This window comes from Sorex fumeus, unplaced genomic scaffold (assembly GCF_029834395.1).
Source record: "Sorex fumeus unplaced genomic scaffold, SorFum_2.1 ptg000128l, whole genome shotgun sequence".
NCBI lineage: Eukaryota > Metazoa > Chordata > Mammalia > Eulipotyphla > Soricidae > Sorex > Sorex fumeus.
The window spans coordinates 12586526-12603039 of NW_026606185.1; the positions used below are offsets into that span (position 1 = coordinate 12586526).

The window sequence follows — 16514 nt, forward strand, 5'->3', positions numbered from 1 at the left end:
TGTGGTTGTGTTAATATTAGTATTTTAGGAATATTATGTTACTATCCCATACCTGCTACTGGAGTACCAGAATCCCTCTTGTTCCTTGTGCCCCACTTTGCAGACTCAGGGTATGTTATTGCTGGCCATGTGTATCCCCATATCACTTTTCTTTATACTTCACGTATAAGTAAGATTATTTAGTATTTGTCCTCTATTCTCACTTTGCTAAATATCATAGCCCCCAGTTCTATGCAAATTTCAGCGAATTGCAAGATTCCATCTTTTCTAGTAGCTGTACAGTGTTCCATTTTGCATATAAAGTACATCTTCTTTATCTTCGTATTTGTTCTAGGACACTTTGTTGTTTACAGATCTCAGCTATTGTGAGTAGTGCTACAATGAACATAGGAGTGAAAATATCTTTTCAAATGATTGTTTTTGTGGGTTTTGTTTCCATATTCTTTCATTTAAATCACAAATTAGTTTTCTCTAAGCAAAGTCCAAGTATTTTGACCATGCAGGCAATTAAATTTTCTCACTGTATCCATCCTTTTTGCATATATTCTTGTTTATTGCACAACAGAATGCTTTTAGAAACCCAAACCACAGTGTCACCCCTGACTATTCCTTGGCTCTCTACCACATTTTGGGTGATAAGAAATGGCCCCTGAGCATTTCTTATATTTATTTTATAGTCTTCTGCTCTTATGCACACCCTCGATTATAATATTACATACCATTTTCACAGTATTTTCTTCAAAAAGCTCATTCAAGTCTCTGTTCTGAGATTCTGCTACAGGGACTTCCTCTCCCCAATCCGCTCTCATGTTTGTCCCCCGCCCCATACCTCTCTGTCTCTCCCTCTCTGTCTCTCCTTTGATTCGCTCTCCACTCCTCTCCCCTCACCTGCTCTCTCCTCCCGTTTAGTCTCTTCTCTCCTACCCTCAACTCTTGTCTTTTACCTCTACTCCCCTACCCCACCTGTTCTTCCCTCCTCTATCTTCTCATCCCCTCCCTTCTCATGTCCTCTTACACGTCTTTATCCTTTCCTCATTCTCCCCCCACTCTTCCCATTCCTCCATCTTGTCTCTCCTTCTCAAACCCCCTCCCATTCTCTTCTCTCTCCCATCTTTTTCTCTCCCCAGCTCTCCTTTCCCCTCTTCTCACCCCCTTCCCATGCCCTCCCTTTTGCTTCTCACCTGTCTCCTATATTTACCTCCTCTTCCCACTTACTCCCCTCCCCTCCACTGTTTCCCTAGCATCTCATATCCTCTCACCAGCCTTATTTTTATGCCTTGCCTTTCCTCTCCTCTCTTCTCCAAGTCCTGGTTTATCTTTTTTTGTTTTTAGGATGATTGCCATTATCTGGCCCTATTGTATTAATGTTAGTATTTTCTTGTTTCTTTTGCTGAATCACTCACCACAGAATTCCTAGTATCCAAGACAGTGTTGCTCTGATGTCTTCTGTATCTCTAGACTATTTCTAGGATAGTACCTGTACTTAGTAAACCAGAATAAATATTTGTGTAATGAATGGCAGAAAGGAGGAAAATGCACCTGTACTACTAACCAAAGATAATATTTTGAGTGCATCTAGTAGCTGGTACTATTTTAGATGTATAGTACCGAGCAAAAGTAGTTACTAATAGTATAAGTTGACAGTATTAGCTTCAAATTAATGTTTTATTTAATAATATTGCTATGGGTTATATAAATAGTAAGGCAGATAAAGCACTTGCCTTACATGCAGCAGACCTGGGTTCAGTCCATGGCTCCCCATGTTGTCTCCCAAGCACTGCTAGGAGTGATTCCTGAGCACAGAGCCAGGAATCAGCCCTGGGCATGGACCCCCAAACCTAAATAAATAAATAAATGTTATAACTTTTTGTCTGCTATCCATTGACTTGACTTGTCTTCTTAGGAATCAGCCTTCCTGAATCGAGACCGAGTGTGAGTGCTGTTGAAGGTCATGGTGGTGGGGATAACCTTCTGGGTCCCATCCCCACTCCCAGTCACGCAAAGTCCACACTCCTTGTGGACTGGCCCAAGTTTCTGCTCCCCCGGACCGTTTTCCATGACTACACATCTTCTGGTATGCTCTTCTCTTTGCATCCTGGTAATGCTGCTGTTTCAGAAAGGTCTTTATTTCAAAGTCCTTCACTTGTTTTGTACCTTTCACTTTTATTACTAACATAGTTGGAATCATCACGCCATTTCTGCTTGTGTTTGTTTCTTTGTGGCTACTGTCTGAGACTGCAGTCATCAACGGAAGAATCAGCCTCTGTAACCTGCCAGAAGCCATTGTTTTTAGACTATAAGCAAAAACATGTTAAAGCTTATATGTGCCAGTCCCTGGATGCTTGCCCAGATATCTGTGGGTACATCTCCTAGTGTGTTGTCACAGTGTGGACTTGCTGTTCAAGTAGTTCAGCACAAAGAGAGTTGGGTTGTAAAAGGTCATGACGACGTTCTCATGGATCTTAGCCCTTTATGATAACACATTTGATGACATTGGCCAACAGTCTTGAGTTACACATTCTTGTTTTGTTTGGGGGCCATTCCAGGAGATGCCCAGGGGCTACTCCTGACTCTGCTAAGAATTACTCATAGCATGGTTTGGTGAATCATATGGGATGCTGTGGAACAAACCTGGGTCAACTGTATGCAAGAAAGCAACCTACCTACTGCACTATCTCTCTGGTCCCACACTTAACTTTGATTTCTTATGCATTGTTTTCTGAAAATTTCCAGGAATAGTTTTAAAATTATGACCTCAGAAGCTAGAGATATAGTACAGGAGTGCAGGCAATTGCCTTACATGTTACCAACTGAAATTTGATCCCCAGCACCACCTGAACACCACCAGGAGTCACACCTAAGCACAGAGGCAGAAGTAAGCCCTGAGCGCTGCCATGCGTGTCCCCAAACCAAAATTTAAAATAAAATTTAAAATTTAAAATTTAAAATTACCCCTTTTTCACATCATCAGATTTTCATTGACATATCTTTCTTTTCAGGGTATTTAGTTCAGGATTAGCTTAGTAAATACTACAATAACCTGTGGTTACTATCATAACCAATTTTATTTGTGGCTCATATGGTGAAAAGACTTAAAATTACTTTGAAATGCCTTGGTTAGATTAGTCACAGATTAATTAAGTTTACTGGTATTCTGGTTGCATTGAAATGTCATTCCCAAGCTGGGCTCACTGCCCAGTGCTTGAGGTTCTTCTGTTGCCAGGAGAGAATTAGAGATCGGTCCTGAAGTTATAAAGAAGACCAGTATTGGACAAAGTAATAACATTTCTAGGTAGGTGTGACTGTTTTCCACAATAAAGCCAATCAGATTTGCACCTTCAACCTCTGTCAGTCACAGAGAATGACAGAAACACACAAGGACTGTCTAAGGTTTCCTTGGCAGCTGAGGTGGGTCAAAAAGGAGAGGAAGCAGATCTGAAGCAATGGGGGCCAGGCCAGGGGATTCAGGTACAAAGATGGTGTTGAGGAATGAGAGGAATGATATTTTAGAGCCAAATATCTGAACCACAGTGTCAGCAGCACTGAAATCAAGAGACCTGAACTTTCACAACTAATCTAGAAAAGTGCCTGTCAAGAGGGCAAGCTCTGTGTGTTGTGTGTGTGTATGTGTGTTGTAGAGGTGGGGGTGAGGTGGGGCTATATTGGTGAGAACCTGGGAACATTGGTGGGGGTAGGTTGACACTGGTGGTGGGATCAGTGCTGCAATATCGTTTGTCCAAAACTCAACTATGAATAACTTTGTAAATCACAGTGCTTTAATAAACTTATGGGGGGGGGGAGAGGAAGGGAAGGAGGAAGAGAGACAGGGAGGGAGAGAGAGAGAGGAGAGAGAGACTGTTTTCAGGGCAGATTTAACCAGTATCTGTTTTACCTTTATCTCTGAAGTGAAAGTAAAATCTGTAGGGATCCATTGACAATTGTTCCCATGTGGCCTCTCCTCCTCTAGGAATCATGGAACAAGATGTGATAATAAAGCCATACTCACTGAGTCCTGGAGAGACATATGTCCTACAAGCCTCTGTGGGTATGTTGTGCTATTATGTGGGTCTGTTGCAGGGTGCAGTAAGGGCTAATTTATATTCATACACACCCAGAAGTTATATGTACTCCTTACTTTCCCTAGATTTTGGTCTTGGGCAGCTTCAGTATCTTCACCTTCTATACTGTAGTTTGTCACAATATTGCTAGAGAATCAGCAAAAAAGATACCAATGTGTTTCTGTAAATTTACTCTTTCTTATGGGGTCAAGTGTCTGTTTAATAAAAAACTTTTTTTTGCTTTTTTGGGTCACACCCGGTGATGCACAGGAGTTACTCCTGGTTCATACACTCAGGAATCACTCCTGGCGGTGCTCAGGGAACCACATGGGGTGCTGGGACTCGAACCCGGGTTGTCCGTGTGCAAGGCAAACGCCCTACCTGCTGTGCTATCGCTCCAGCCCCAATTTTTCATATTTTTAACACCCAAGAAGATGCTTTTACTCATTTCTAGTCACTCTCCATTTGAATCTACAGTACATTATTCATTTGCTCTTCTTCATGTTCCTTCTAGAATTTCCATGACAATCTGAAATCTTCCCTTTGGGTAACTTCTAGTTATTTCACCCCTTTCTAGATATTTTCACTTACTTGTAACAAGCAGAAGGATATAAAGACTCATTACCCACAAATGATTTTGGTTCAGTGGCTACAGTTTTCAATAAATTAAAGGTCCATTGTGAATTCCCAGTTTTGCATTCCTTTTGATTCTCATTTTCCAAAGTGAAAACACAAGTCAACATTGAATAAAAACCTGCTGTAGAACTTAGCAAGAAGTATTTTCATTATTTTTATTGTGTCCATAGTTGAATTTAATAACAAATTTGCATTATAGTTATGAACTTTTAAATTCATAACTTAAATTGAGATTCATAACTTAAATGGAGATTGTACAGTGCCTTGTTTTGTTTCTTTATAGTCTACAAGCGAGTAAATCATCTGGTGTTTCTCTTTTTGTTTCTGACACACTTCATTTAACATGACCCTATAATTCCATACAATTCTGCAACTTTTCTCATTGCTGAGTAGTTTTCTATTATCACAATTTCTTTATCCATTCATCAGGGCACTTGGGTTCTTTCCAGATCTTAGATATGGTAAATAATTGTGCAATAAACATATGTTCTTTTTTATTAGCATTTTTGTATTGTTGGTGCATATACCCAAGAGTAGAATTACAGGGTCAACTGAAAGCTATCATCACTTCCTTGTTTTATGAGAAGTTTTCAAAGAGGTTAAGACTGAACAAAGCAGCAATAATAAGTTCCCTTTTTGTAATCTCCCTGAGACCACTTATCATTTCCAGGCCTGGACCACATACATAGGTGAGGTGATCCCTAAATGTCATTTTGATTTGCTTTTTGCTGATAATCAGTGAGGACATACATTTTTTTCATATCCCTATTTTTCAGACATATGAACAAGGGCTTCTCCAGAAGGGGGAAAAAACCCAACATTTTGATTCTTACTATTTTTGTCTACATTGTTGTAAATATCCTCCTGTCCTTTTCATGATTCAATTAGAAACTAAATATTTGGTCTCAGTTTTAGGCATAAAACACAAAATAAAACCTTAAAAGTTTGGAAAAAGACATATTAGTCTTGACATACACACACATACACACACACAAACACACAACACACACACAGGGAAATTAAAGACATGTCAGTCTTGTGCAACTATCTCCAATGGGTGTTTTGAACAGAAATTATTATGATATGAATGCATTTAATAAAAATAAAATGTGAAACTTTAACAGTACTATGAATTCATTGAAAAATACCTATCTGTGTTTATAGGTGAGGTTTTAGGATAACATAGACTTACAGAAGTAGTTTGGTTTTCTGGACCTTATATTCTATAAGGTCTTCTGTTCTACACCTTGATTTCCATTGCATGGTTGGTTATTATCTACTTTCTGTGGTCTTCAGGGGTCCTAAATTGTACTTCCTGTGTAGTGATCACCTTGTAAATGTTTAGATATACTGTTCATAATTGCTGTACAGAATTGGTTCTCATCCAGTGAATATCAGAATCCCCTGGTAGGCATGATTTGTAGTCTAGTATTAACACTGATCTTGAAGGTCTGGATGGGAACTCCAAATCTGAATTTCTTACATGATCCCAAGAAATACTCATGCTTCTAGGTTAAGAACTCACAGGTTTGTACTTTAAAAGCATTCCCATACTGCTAGGCTTTTTTCTATCACACATTCCATCTCCATTTTTTCTTTTCTTCTTTTTAGTTTCAAAGCACCATCTGCTGGGGAAGGCTCAGCTATACCTGGCAGTTAACCAAGCTCCAAAAGATGTGTCCTGCCAGGTGCAACCCTCCCAGGGCCTGGAGGCACAGACCATCTTTAGTATCTTCTGCATGTCAGGAAAACCGGTATGCACAGTAGTCCCAAGTCTGTCCAGGGGTTAAGACAGCCTCATCTAAAAAGCTGTGACCAATTTTAGGCTAAAAATTCAGTGAGGAATTGGGCATGATGTTTCATGCTGTGAAGTTGCTTGAGCATGAAGAGTATGTCCTCCCATCACACCCCCAAATGAGTAAGTATAGAATGACCACAGCTGGAAAGAAGCATGATCTCACAGGAGGGAAAATAGGCAGCAGTTATGGAGCAGGCCTGGTAGCATGTCCACAGCACAGGTAACTGTGGGACTAGCAGCTAACAACTGCCACTCCTGCATTTCAGGGAGAAATGTTCAGTTAGTGCTGGGGCAGTGTTGGCAGGCTGGGAAGCTCTGATAAGGAGACCTGCTTACATCTCTAAGCCTCATTCTCCGGCTGTGCAGGAAGAAGTGAATTGTGATGGTTTTACACATCACAGTCTTTTTGAGGTTTACATGAGAGGGTACACGTTTCCTCCTGGGACCAGGTGGTACTATTGCTACCTGGGCCCTGACTAGTCACTATGGCTTCCTGGCCTGATCATTCTGCCTCTTTTCTGAGAGTCCCCACATTCCCAGGGGAACAGATTCTGAGATACACAGCTACAAGGCTGTTCATGATCGGTTTCAGTCATACAATGTTCCAACACCCATCTCCCCACCTGTGTACATTTCCCACCACCAATGACCTCAGTTTCCCTTCTGCCACTCTCCACCACCAGCCTGCCTCTATGGCAGGCATCTCTGTCTCTCTTTGTCTCTGTATCTGTCTGTCTGTCTCTCTCTCTCTGTCTCTCTGTCTCTCTCTGTCTCTCTGTCTCTCTCTCTCTCCCTCCCTCCCCAAATTGGGCACTATGGTTTGCAATACAGACACTGAGAGGTTATCATGTTAGTTCCTTTACCTACTTTCAGCACAAGGTTCTTATGTAGAGTGGTCATTGTCATAGTGGTTCTTTCTCTATCCTAACTGGATTCACCTCCAGCACTAGAGGCAGACTTCCAACCATGGACCAATTCTCCTCCTGGCCCATGTTTCTACTATCCTTGGGAATTAGTCTCATACTCTGCTTTTTTATATCCCAGAATGAATACAATCATTTTATATCTGTCTCTCTCCTTCTGACTTATTTAACTCAGCATGATACTCTCCATGTCCACCCATTTTATAAGTGAATTTTATAACTTCATTTTCCCTAAAAGCTATGCAGTATTCCATTGTGTAGATGTGCCATAGTTTCTTTATCCAGTCATCTGTTCTTGGGCACTTGGATCGTTTCCAGATTCTGGCTATTGTGAATAGTTCTGCATTGAACATAGAAGCACAGATGGCCTTTCTGCAGTGTGTTTTTTACACGCCTGTAGTATATTCCCAGAAGTGATATTGCTGTGTCATATGGAAGTTCAATTTTTAGTTTTTTGAGGACTGTCCATATTGTTTTCCAATAAAGCTAAACCACTTGGCATTCTCTCCTGTCATTCTGACTAGTTGGGTCCCTGCGCCTGGCTGAAGAGCCAGGCGTGGCAGTCCACCCAACCCCACCTGTTGTGCACAGGATGGGAGGATTGGTATACAGAACGGTATGTAAAGACGAGACAGACAAAGACAAGATGTGACTCCAAAAACCTCTGCAGGGAGAAGACTCACTTTATTGCAATCAGTGTTAGGTTTATAGACCTTAAGAGAAAAAGGAGAGCAATAGATAGATGAACACCTTTGTTTTTTTTTTTGTTTTGTTTCTTTTTTTTCTTTTGGGGTCACACCCGGCAATGCACAGGGGTTACTCCTGGCTCAGGAATTACCCCTGGCGGTGCTCAGGGGACCATATGGGATGCTGGGAATCGAACCCGGGTCGGCCGCATGCAAGACAAATGCCCTACCCACTGTGCTATTGCTCCAGCCTCGATGAACACCTTTGGAGGGGGTGGATATTTCCCTCAGAAACCCACAAGCAGTTGAACAGGGTGTTCTGGTTCTTCACTCTTCCCAGCTGGCTGGTAATTAGCTTACTCAATTGTCCCTGACATTCTGTTTTAAACATAGTAACTGGACATTGATTCTGACTGTCTAAGGACAGAGGGAGAAGCCCCCTACCCCTCTTCGACTTTGGACAAGGTTCAGGGGCTCACCCTTGACCACAGCTGTTCCCCTAATCATTCCCTGTAGCACCCCATACCCACAAATAATAAAAGAGGTCTCTTTCTCTCCACATTGGCACCAACACGGATTGTTCTTGTTCTTTTATATATGTGCTAGTCTCTGTGCTGTGAAATGATACTCTTTGTTATTTCGATTTGCGTCTTCCTGATGATTAGTGATATAGAACATTTTTTTCACATGCCTTTGGCCAATTTTATTTCTCCTTTGAGGAAATACTCACCTAGAGTACCTGAGACAATCATTCCTCTCATGCCTCTTTTTGTGTGTACCTTGAGTGAAGTAAATTGTATATAGTTCATCCCAAGGATCCTAGATGTCAGCATTCTGTGACCAGTAGGAGGATGCATGACCTACTATCCTGAATTACAGATGAGCACTTCTATCGAGCCCAGAGAGGAAAGAGTATCTAGAGGAAGGAGGTAGTGAGGGGGAGATCACTGTGCCTGTCTGTGCTCTCAGGTCACTGAGATATTCTCTGTCCTATTACTGTCTGAAAAATATTCAAGCAGAAGAAAGGATGCAGGCATATATGTACTTACTGGGGAAATGATTCTGTTTGTTAATCTGTGGTTTTATTTTGCTTTTTGGGGAATAAACTGCAGGATTTTTGTTATGAATTTAGTTATCAAATAGGAAATACTTCTAAGCACATCATGTATCATGGCAGAGATGCTCAGTATTATTTTGCTTTGCCTGCTGGAGAGCCCGCAAACAATTATAAAGGTAAGTTACTGTGCACATTTGGGATATTTTCTCTCCTTTTCTGAACTTTTTACTGGTTTCCTAAAAATACAAAATCTAATCTTATTATTTATCTTCATAAGTTTACTGATTTTTAGTTTAGGTTGATTAGCTAGTTTCTATGCAAAAATAATATTAGTGATATTACAATGTTGAAGTGATATTATAATTGTGAAGTTTCACCAATTCTAAATCTTTTTGTAAATCAAGATAATTCTGAGTTCAATATTTAGATAGAGTAAACATGAGAAACAATAGATACAACTTGAGGGATATTTTATTATGTTAGATCTCTCTGTTTTTACTTCCTCCTTTTGATTTGGAGATCATACCTGTAAATGCTTGGGAGTAATGTGCAGCTTCGTGCTTGGGAGTCACTCCTGATGTTCTTGAGGAATATGCAGTACCAGGGAGCAAACCTGGAATTCCTCCATGTAAACCCTGTGTTCCAGTGGGTTGGGGTATCATTCCAGCCTCCTCTCCTGTTTGAAAATTAGACAGTTCTGACCCAGTGTGCCACATTAGAAGATTTTCTGACCTATATTTCTTCTCACATCTTCTTTTTTGAATCAGAGGGCCAGTATAATCTGCAGCAGAATCACTGGGTACTTGTAAAAATTGCATCTTTTTATCTCAGTTAAACTTGAGGTCCAACTAATACTCATTGGTTCAGAATACTGTGAAGAATGCAGAACGCAAAATTTTTTTATATTTAGTGATAGGACTTCTTGTGTCCAAAAGCCACAACTTGGAAAACTTTGATTGTCAAAATTTAAGTATCAGACCAATGTATGTAGCTCAGTGAGTCAGCAGAGAATCTATTTTCCTTGCATACCTGAAGTCATGAGTTCAATCCCTGGCACTGCCTAATGTTGTTTAGTGTGATCCCCATACTGTCAGTGCTATCATTGGCACCCAGAGTATAAGGTGTGGCATACAATGTGTGGGGCATTACAACCGCAGTTGTCTGACCCTCTGGATCCCCAGTCACTTCACTAACGATGAAGAGAAGCGAAGGGGAAGAAAATAAACTAAAAATTATTTCCTCGTACCTCAGCCTGAATTTCAGCAATGCTTTTATTGAAAAAAAAAAAAGACCACATGTACATCCATGTGTCTCTCTTCAGTATGGTGTATGCCTTTACTATCGGCTTTCCCTGCAATTCTCACCAAAAATCCAGGCCCATGTCACTGGAAGATGTTCCTAAGTGCCCCCCAAACCATTTACAGCCACATTTAACACAAACTAACCCTTAGTAACATTTTCTTTTCTTTTTCTCTAGACCTATCTTTCACTTAGCTGTGTGTTAAAGTATCACACCCCCCCCACCCCACCTTTAGACTCTCCACAGAGTTTTTGTTTCATATTTTAGGCTTCCATTGTTCTGGAATTTACCTGTTTTAATACTTGCTGCCTTTTTTGATTGGGGGAGAGATGGGTTGGGATAAATCCAGCAGTGCTCAAGGCTTAACCATGTATCTGTGCTCAGGGGTCATTCCTGTGGTTCAGGGGACCATATGTGGTGCCAAAGATTAAATCAGAGCCAGCTGCATGCAAGTATTTTAACTCCCATCCTACTCACTGCCCTACTCACTGCTTTGTAAATATAATGGGAGGATAAGGTTGGGCTCAGTGACCTCTCTGTTCATTTGCCTCATTAGTGAGTGAGTGAACTCACTATCCAAAGCCTCTGGCACTCATTGGCAACATCTGCTCCTCCACTCCCATCCTCCCTGCTTCTCTGGCACACACTCTATATTGCACTCAGTGCTTCATGTTGGAGTATGCAATCTCCCCAAATAACTGAAAAACTGGAAAACCAAAAGTTTACCTCTGGGGCCATGATTTATTTTGATTCCTTTGTGGCTCCTTATCAATATATCAGGCAAACCAGCCCAGAAAATATTTAATTTGTTTGCTGCCATTCCTAGTAGAAGAGAAGCCAGTTTACAATTTCATATTCTCCTGGCTTTCCTAATCCTGTCATTCAGTTGCTGTCATCATGTGTAAAAGAATCTTTAATCTACTGTGAGGCTTATGTTTCTTTATAGTGCTGGTGTCCACTGTGATCATAGATGGCCAAGGGTCGCAAGTACAGTGTGCCGTGGAAGTCACCGTGCTGCCATATTTCCATGGCACTCAATGCCCTGAAGATTTGTAAGTACCGTTGCCATATTTATTACCTTAGAGAAGTGTGTACTTCCTCTTCTAAGTCAGAAGCACTGTAAAGTTATTATCGCCTCCTGTGAACTCATCTCAGGATGAGAAAAATAATGAGGACTCTGACACTTGCTTCTTACCTATCAATAAGGATTTGTGCAAATGCTTCAGTGCTTATAAAGCACTTTCTTCTGTTTTTAAAACAATATGTTGAGATATCATTTACATAATATAATTTATCCATTTACATAGGCATAATTCTTTGGATTTTATTACACATTATGAAAGCATTACAATGACCTGATTTTAGAACATTTCATTATTCCTCAAACCTGTACTCGTGCTTCAAGATTTTTTTTGCACCAGCACCGGCCACCACTAATCTACTTTATGTCCAAAGAGTATGGTTCTAGACTTATTTTTGCGCGTGGCAGTATCCCGTGTAATCTTCAGTGCCTACCTTCTTTGTTTCTTGTTATTTATTTTTAGGTTCTTCTTGTAGGTTATTACAACTATATTCTTTCTTATGATGGCATTTAATGGGCTTTTCTTATAATCCATTTATTCATTCATCATTTGATGTGTATATGTTCTATTTTCACTTTAGAAAATTATGAATGATTCAGATGTTTACTAGTGTGGATGTACATTTTTATTTCTATAGGATATATAACAAGAATTGCTGGGTCATGTAATAATGCTATGCTTAGCATTTTGAGGAATACTATTTTGGTTATCCTTAATGATATTTTTGATACTCATTTTATTCTATCAGTAGGTCAATATTCAAAGTTTATTTTCCTCTCACTTAGACTTATTTTATTTCAGCAATATTTTACACTGGAGTAGTTTCAGTATCACCATTGAGGTTTCTGTTGTTTTTGTTTAGTTTAATGATTAGCATTTTATTCCCTTTATGTTTTACATGCATTGTTTTCTTCATTCTTTTTTTGTAATTTATATTGTTAGTTTTAATATACTCATCTGATTTTTATGCATTGATATTTTTATATATTATAACCTAAATTAACTAGTTTTTCAGAAAATTTAATTATATTCCTTGAAACTTGGTATGAATAAAATCAGATTATCTGTGAATTTCTAGTCTGAAAAGCTTATTTCTTTTTCTTGCTTAATGTTGGCTAGAAGTGAGAAATCCTGGTCTTGATACTTCAACAACTTGAATACATTTCATGTATTTATGGTTTGCTTTTTAAAAATTATGTAAAAGTATTGGATTTTGTAAAATAACCTTTGTTATTTATTTAATTTTTTCTCAACATATTTATCTGTTGAGATGTGATGAGGTTGGGTTTTCTTTAGACTATTGATGTCATTAATATTCTATTTTATTTTTGTTTATTTCTTTTGGAAACCCACCCAGCAGTACTCAGAGTATACTCCTGGCTCTGTTCTCAGGGCTCACTCCTGGCTTGGGGGACAATATGAGGTGCTAGGAATAAAATTCATGTCAGTCATGTGCAGGGCAAGCACCTTGTCCACTGTATTGTCTTTTCCCACGTGTTATTTGATTTTTATACTTGAATTACTCTTGTATTCCAAGGATAAAACCTACTTGGCCACGGTTATTTTATAATGGTTTGTTATCTGTGTACAGTGTGAGAGTCCATTCAGCTGTGATTTGAGACTACCAACGCTTTTCGGTAGAATATACCTGAACCATTAGTCAGGCATGGCTATAGAGTGTGGTCTTATTACCTCTACTTGTACAACTTTTGCTTCCTTTGCAAGGATGTTTCTGCATCAGTTGGATTGACTTCTTATCCATATTTAGTTTTGATAAAAGGATTTCATTTAATTTTTGCATTTTAACTATATAATATACCAAATCTATTGTGTCATTCTCATTCTACTCTAACCCAACCAAAACCAATTTTATAACAAATGCCTTTCTACTTTTTGTAGGCTGGATGAAAGTTTTGGAGTATGGTGGGACAATTATGATAACTTATGTATTTCCTCAGGTATAATTCCAGCCTGAAAAATCTATCTACCCTCCAGTTAATGGGAAATTACTTAGAAATCAGGAACTATATTGCTATGATCACCAGGATCCTAAGTCGTTGGGCAAAGGAAGACAAAATTTCATCTTGTGGCCAGTGGTCACAGATACAGGATGCATTCATTTCTTCGGTATGCAGATTGGAATTTACAAAACAGGTACTTCCAGGGCAGGGTGAATTTAGTTTCCAAAGAATTATAGATTGAACAATATTTGTAGGGCCTCCGATTTGTGAACTTACTAGTGTCTGGCCATGCCTATGAAAAAAAATCAAGAAATGAGATCAGGTAGACCACTGGGCAGCCTGGCTCTGATTTGAAGCAATAGGCTCTCTTGCCTGCCCAAGCATTTCTGGGGTGATAGTGGTTTATAAAGTGACTGATAGAAACCATCAGCTCTATATAACATCTGCTCACAATACAATATTTTGTATTTTTAAAAGGACATACCGTAATTAAGATTATTATATGTAACTTCTAAGAAAATGATAAAATATTCAAGTGTTACTGCCCTTGCTCACAGAAGTCTGTAACTCAGAGAATGTTAACATGGATGAATAAACCTTATTTCATTCACTTGAACTGAAAATTTTTCATCAGTTATTTTCTCTTATCCATTTCCTATGTAATGGTATTCTAGCCACTTGACACCCAGTAAGGAGATACAGATTTGTAGGAAAACATTGGACCAGTTTCTCTGCAGAGTAGCAGCATACCAAAAGATTCTTAACTTGAAAACTTAAATCTCCAGTAGCAAGATGAATTATGCAACCTATAAGTAGATAAGCTAACTTTTCTTTCTTTGTTTCTGTTTTTTTCTCCTGGTCAGGAAGAAATGATTAATTCTGTTCTTATGTTAAGGGACCTCATCCGATTCCCTAATAAAGTGAGTGCTGTTTCTTCCCAATTGTATTTTACTGCTTTATTTTTATTTTATGAGGATTTTGATAAACTCTTAAAGAATAAACTGTGACAAATTAAGGTTTGACAGATTATAACTTTTTCTAAGAATTCATTAGAATAGCTTTGTTCATAATTACTGATGAAGGCATATAAATATATATATATATATTTGGTTTTTGGTTTTGGTTTTGGTTCCATCTAACTGTGTTTAGGTATTTCTTCTAGCTCTGTGCTCAGGATCACTCCTTATGGTGTTTAGGAGACTAGATGTGATGTGGGGATCAAACCCATTAACATTGTGTAGCGAAAGCACCACCCCATCTATAATCTCTCCAGCCCAAGAAAGTTTTTTCTCCATATAGAAAAGCCAAAAGGTCCCGGTGTTTGTATGCCCTGAGCCCACACTGTGTCCCACCATCCCAGTAGAGGCACTACAATCATTGAGCAAAAGCACCAAGGAAGCTGACTACACCCCAAAATAAGGAGGTAGTACTTTGGTCCCCCCAAAGTGGTGGCCCAAAGATTATATCCCCATTTCAATAGAGCTCCTCCAGAGATCTCCCTGGCAGTCGGTGGAAACTGAGAATGAAATAGAAAAGACACACTCCCTTAGCCCCAGACTACAAAAAGAACTATAGCAAAGCAGTAGAGAAACCCACCATGAGTAATAGGTAAAGATTGTGATCCCGAAAAGTCAATAAGTATAATATCCACCTATATTAACTTCTCTAATAAGGAATTTATAGTATAAATGCTTAGGATGTTTAACAAGTTCAAAGAAACAATGGAGTAGACCACCAACAAAACACAGGAGGATATGAGAGGAGAAATGAGAAAACTACAGCCATAAGAAAAACAAAAGTCATGCGAATTGCTGTTACACAAAGGAACCTAGATTTTTGAATGCTGAGTGAAGTTAGTCAGAGGGAGAGAGACCAACATAGAATAATCTCTTTCATATCTCAGATATAAATAAACTTAATGGTGGAACAATGAATACTCAAAGAAAATGAAAACAAAGAATATAAGAACTGATATTCAGTTGGAAAAATGCCACTTGAGAGGGACTGGGAAATAGGATGTGATGAGGAGGTAGAAAGGGGGTATCTCCTATGGTGAGGGAAGAATCAACCAAGAGGAGGAGATGATGCTGAAATGAAACCCTATCAGACATTGAAGATGCAACATATTCCAACAAAAATCTTTTAGAAATAATTAACCAATATAGTAAAGTAACATGCCACAAAATCAGCAGGCAGAAATAGTTGCATTTCTTTTCTTTATTTTCTTTTTGGGTCACACCCGGCAATGCACAGTGATTCCTCCTGGCTTTGCACTCAGGAATTACTCCTGGTGGTGCTCAGAGAACCATATGGGATGCTGGGAATCGAACCCAGGTTGGCTGCATACAAGGCAAACACCCTACCTTCTGTACTATAACTCCTGCCCCTGTGTTTCTAAATGAAAAAAAAAAACTAGAAAAAAATCAAGAAAAGAAAGGATGTGAAGGACATATACATTGAAAACATATGCAACTATTAAGGCAAGTAGAAGGATGCAGAGGGCGAGAGAGAGAGAGAGAGAGAGAGAGAGAGAGAGAGAGAGAGAGAGAGAGAGAGAGGGGATACAGTCCTTGCCTTGCATTCATCAGAGCCAAGTTTGGTCACTAGCACAACCTATGGTCCCCTGACCATGCTAGAAGTTATCCCTGAGTATGGAAACAGAAGTCCTGAGTGCTATTTGTGTATAGCCCCACACATCAAAACAAAAAGAAGAGGACACAGAAATGAAATAATGCCTCACTCACAGCACAGAAGAATTAGCATTATTAAAATGACCATATTACCCTAAGAATTATACTCATTTCATGTAATCTCTGTCAAAATTCCAATGATATTCTTTAGATATACAGAACAAACACTGAGGGAAAAAATATGAAAAGCATGGCAGTCCTTGACTTTAAAATGTACTATATAGATATAGTAATCAGAACAATGTGGTACTAGAATAAATGTACATATTCAGACCAATGGAATAGAATTGAGAGCCCAGAAAGACATGTGTAGGTGTGTGGCC

The 16514-nt window shown here is 39.1% G+C and overlaps 1 protein-coding gene across 1 annotated transcript in view; it reads left to right on the top strand.

The window, feature by feature from the left end:
* PKD1L1 (polycystin 1 like 1, transient receptor potential channel interacting) overlaps positions 1 to 16514 on the top strand; it is a 173806-nt gene that overhangs the window by 56642 nt on the left and 100650 nt on the right. Inside the window, exons 18-24 of the mRNA XM_056138434.1 lie at positions 1904 to 2074; positions 3968 to 4045; positions 6306 to 6448; positions 9214 to 9334; positions 11405 to 11510; positions 13499 to 13694; positions 14365 to 14421. Of these exons, the coding sequence (XP_055994409.1) occupies positions 1904 to 2074; positions 3968 to 4045; positions 6306 to 6448; positions 9214 to 9334; positions 11405 to 11510; positions 13499 to 13694; positions 14365 to 14421 (872 nt within the window). The remainder of the gene's footprint in view (positions 1 to 1903; positions 2075 to 3967; positions 4046 to 6305; positions 6449 to 9213; positions 9335 to 11404; positions 11511 to 13498; positions 13695 to 14364; positions 14422 to 16514) is intronic.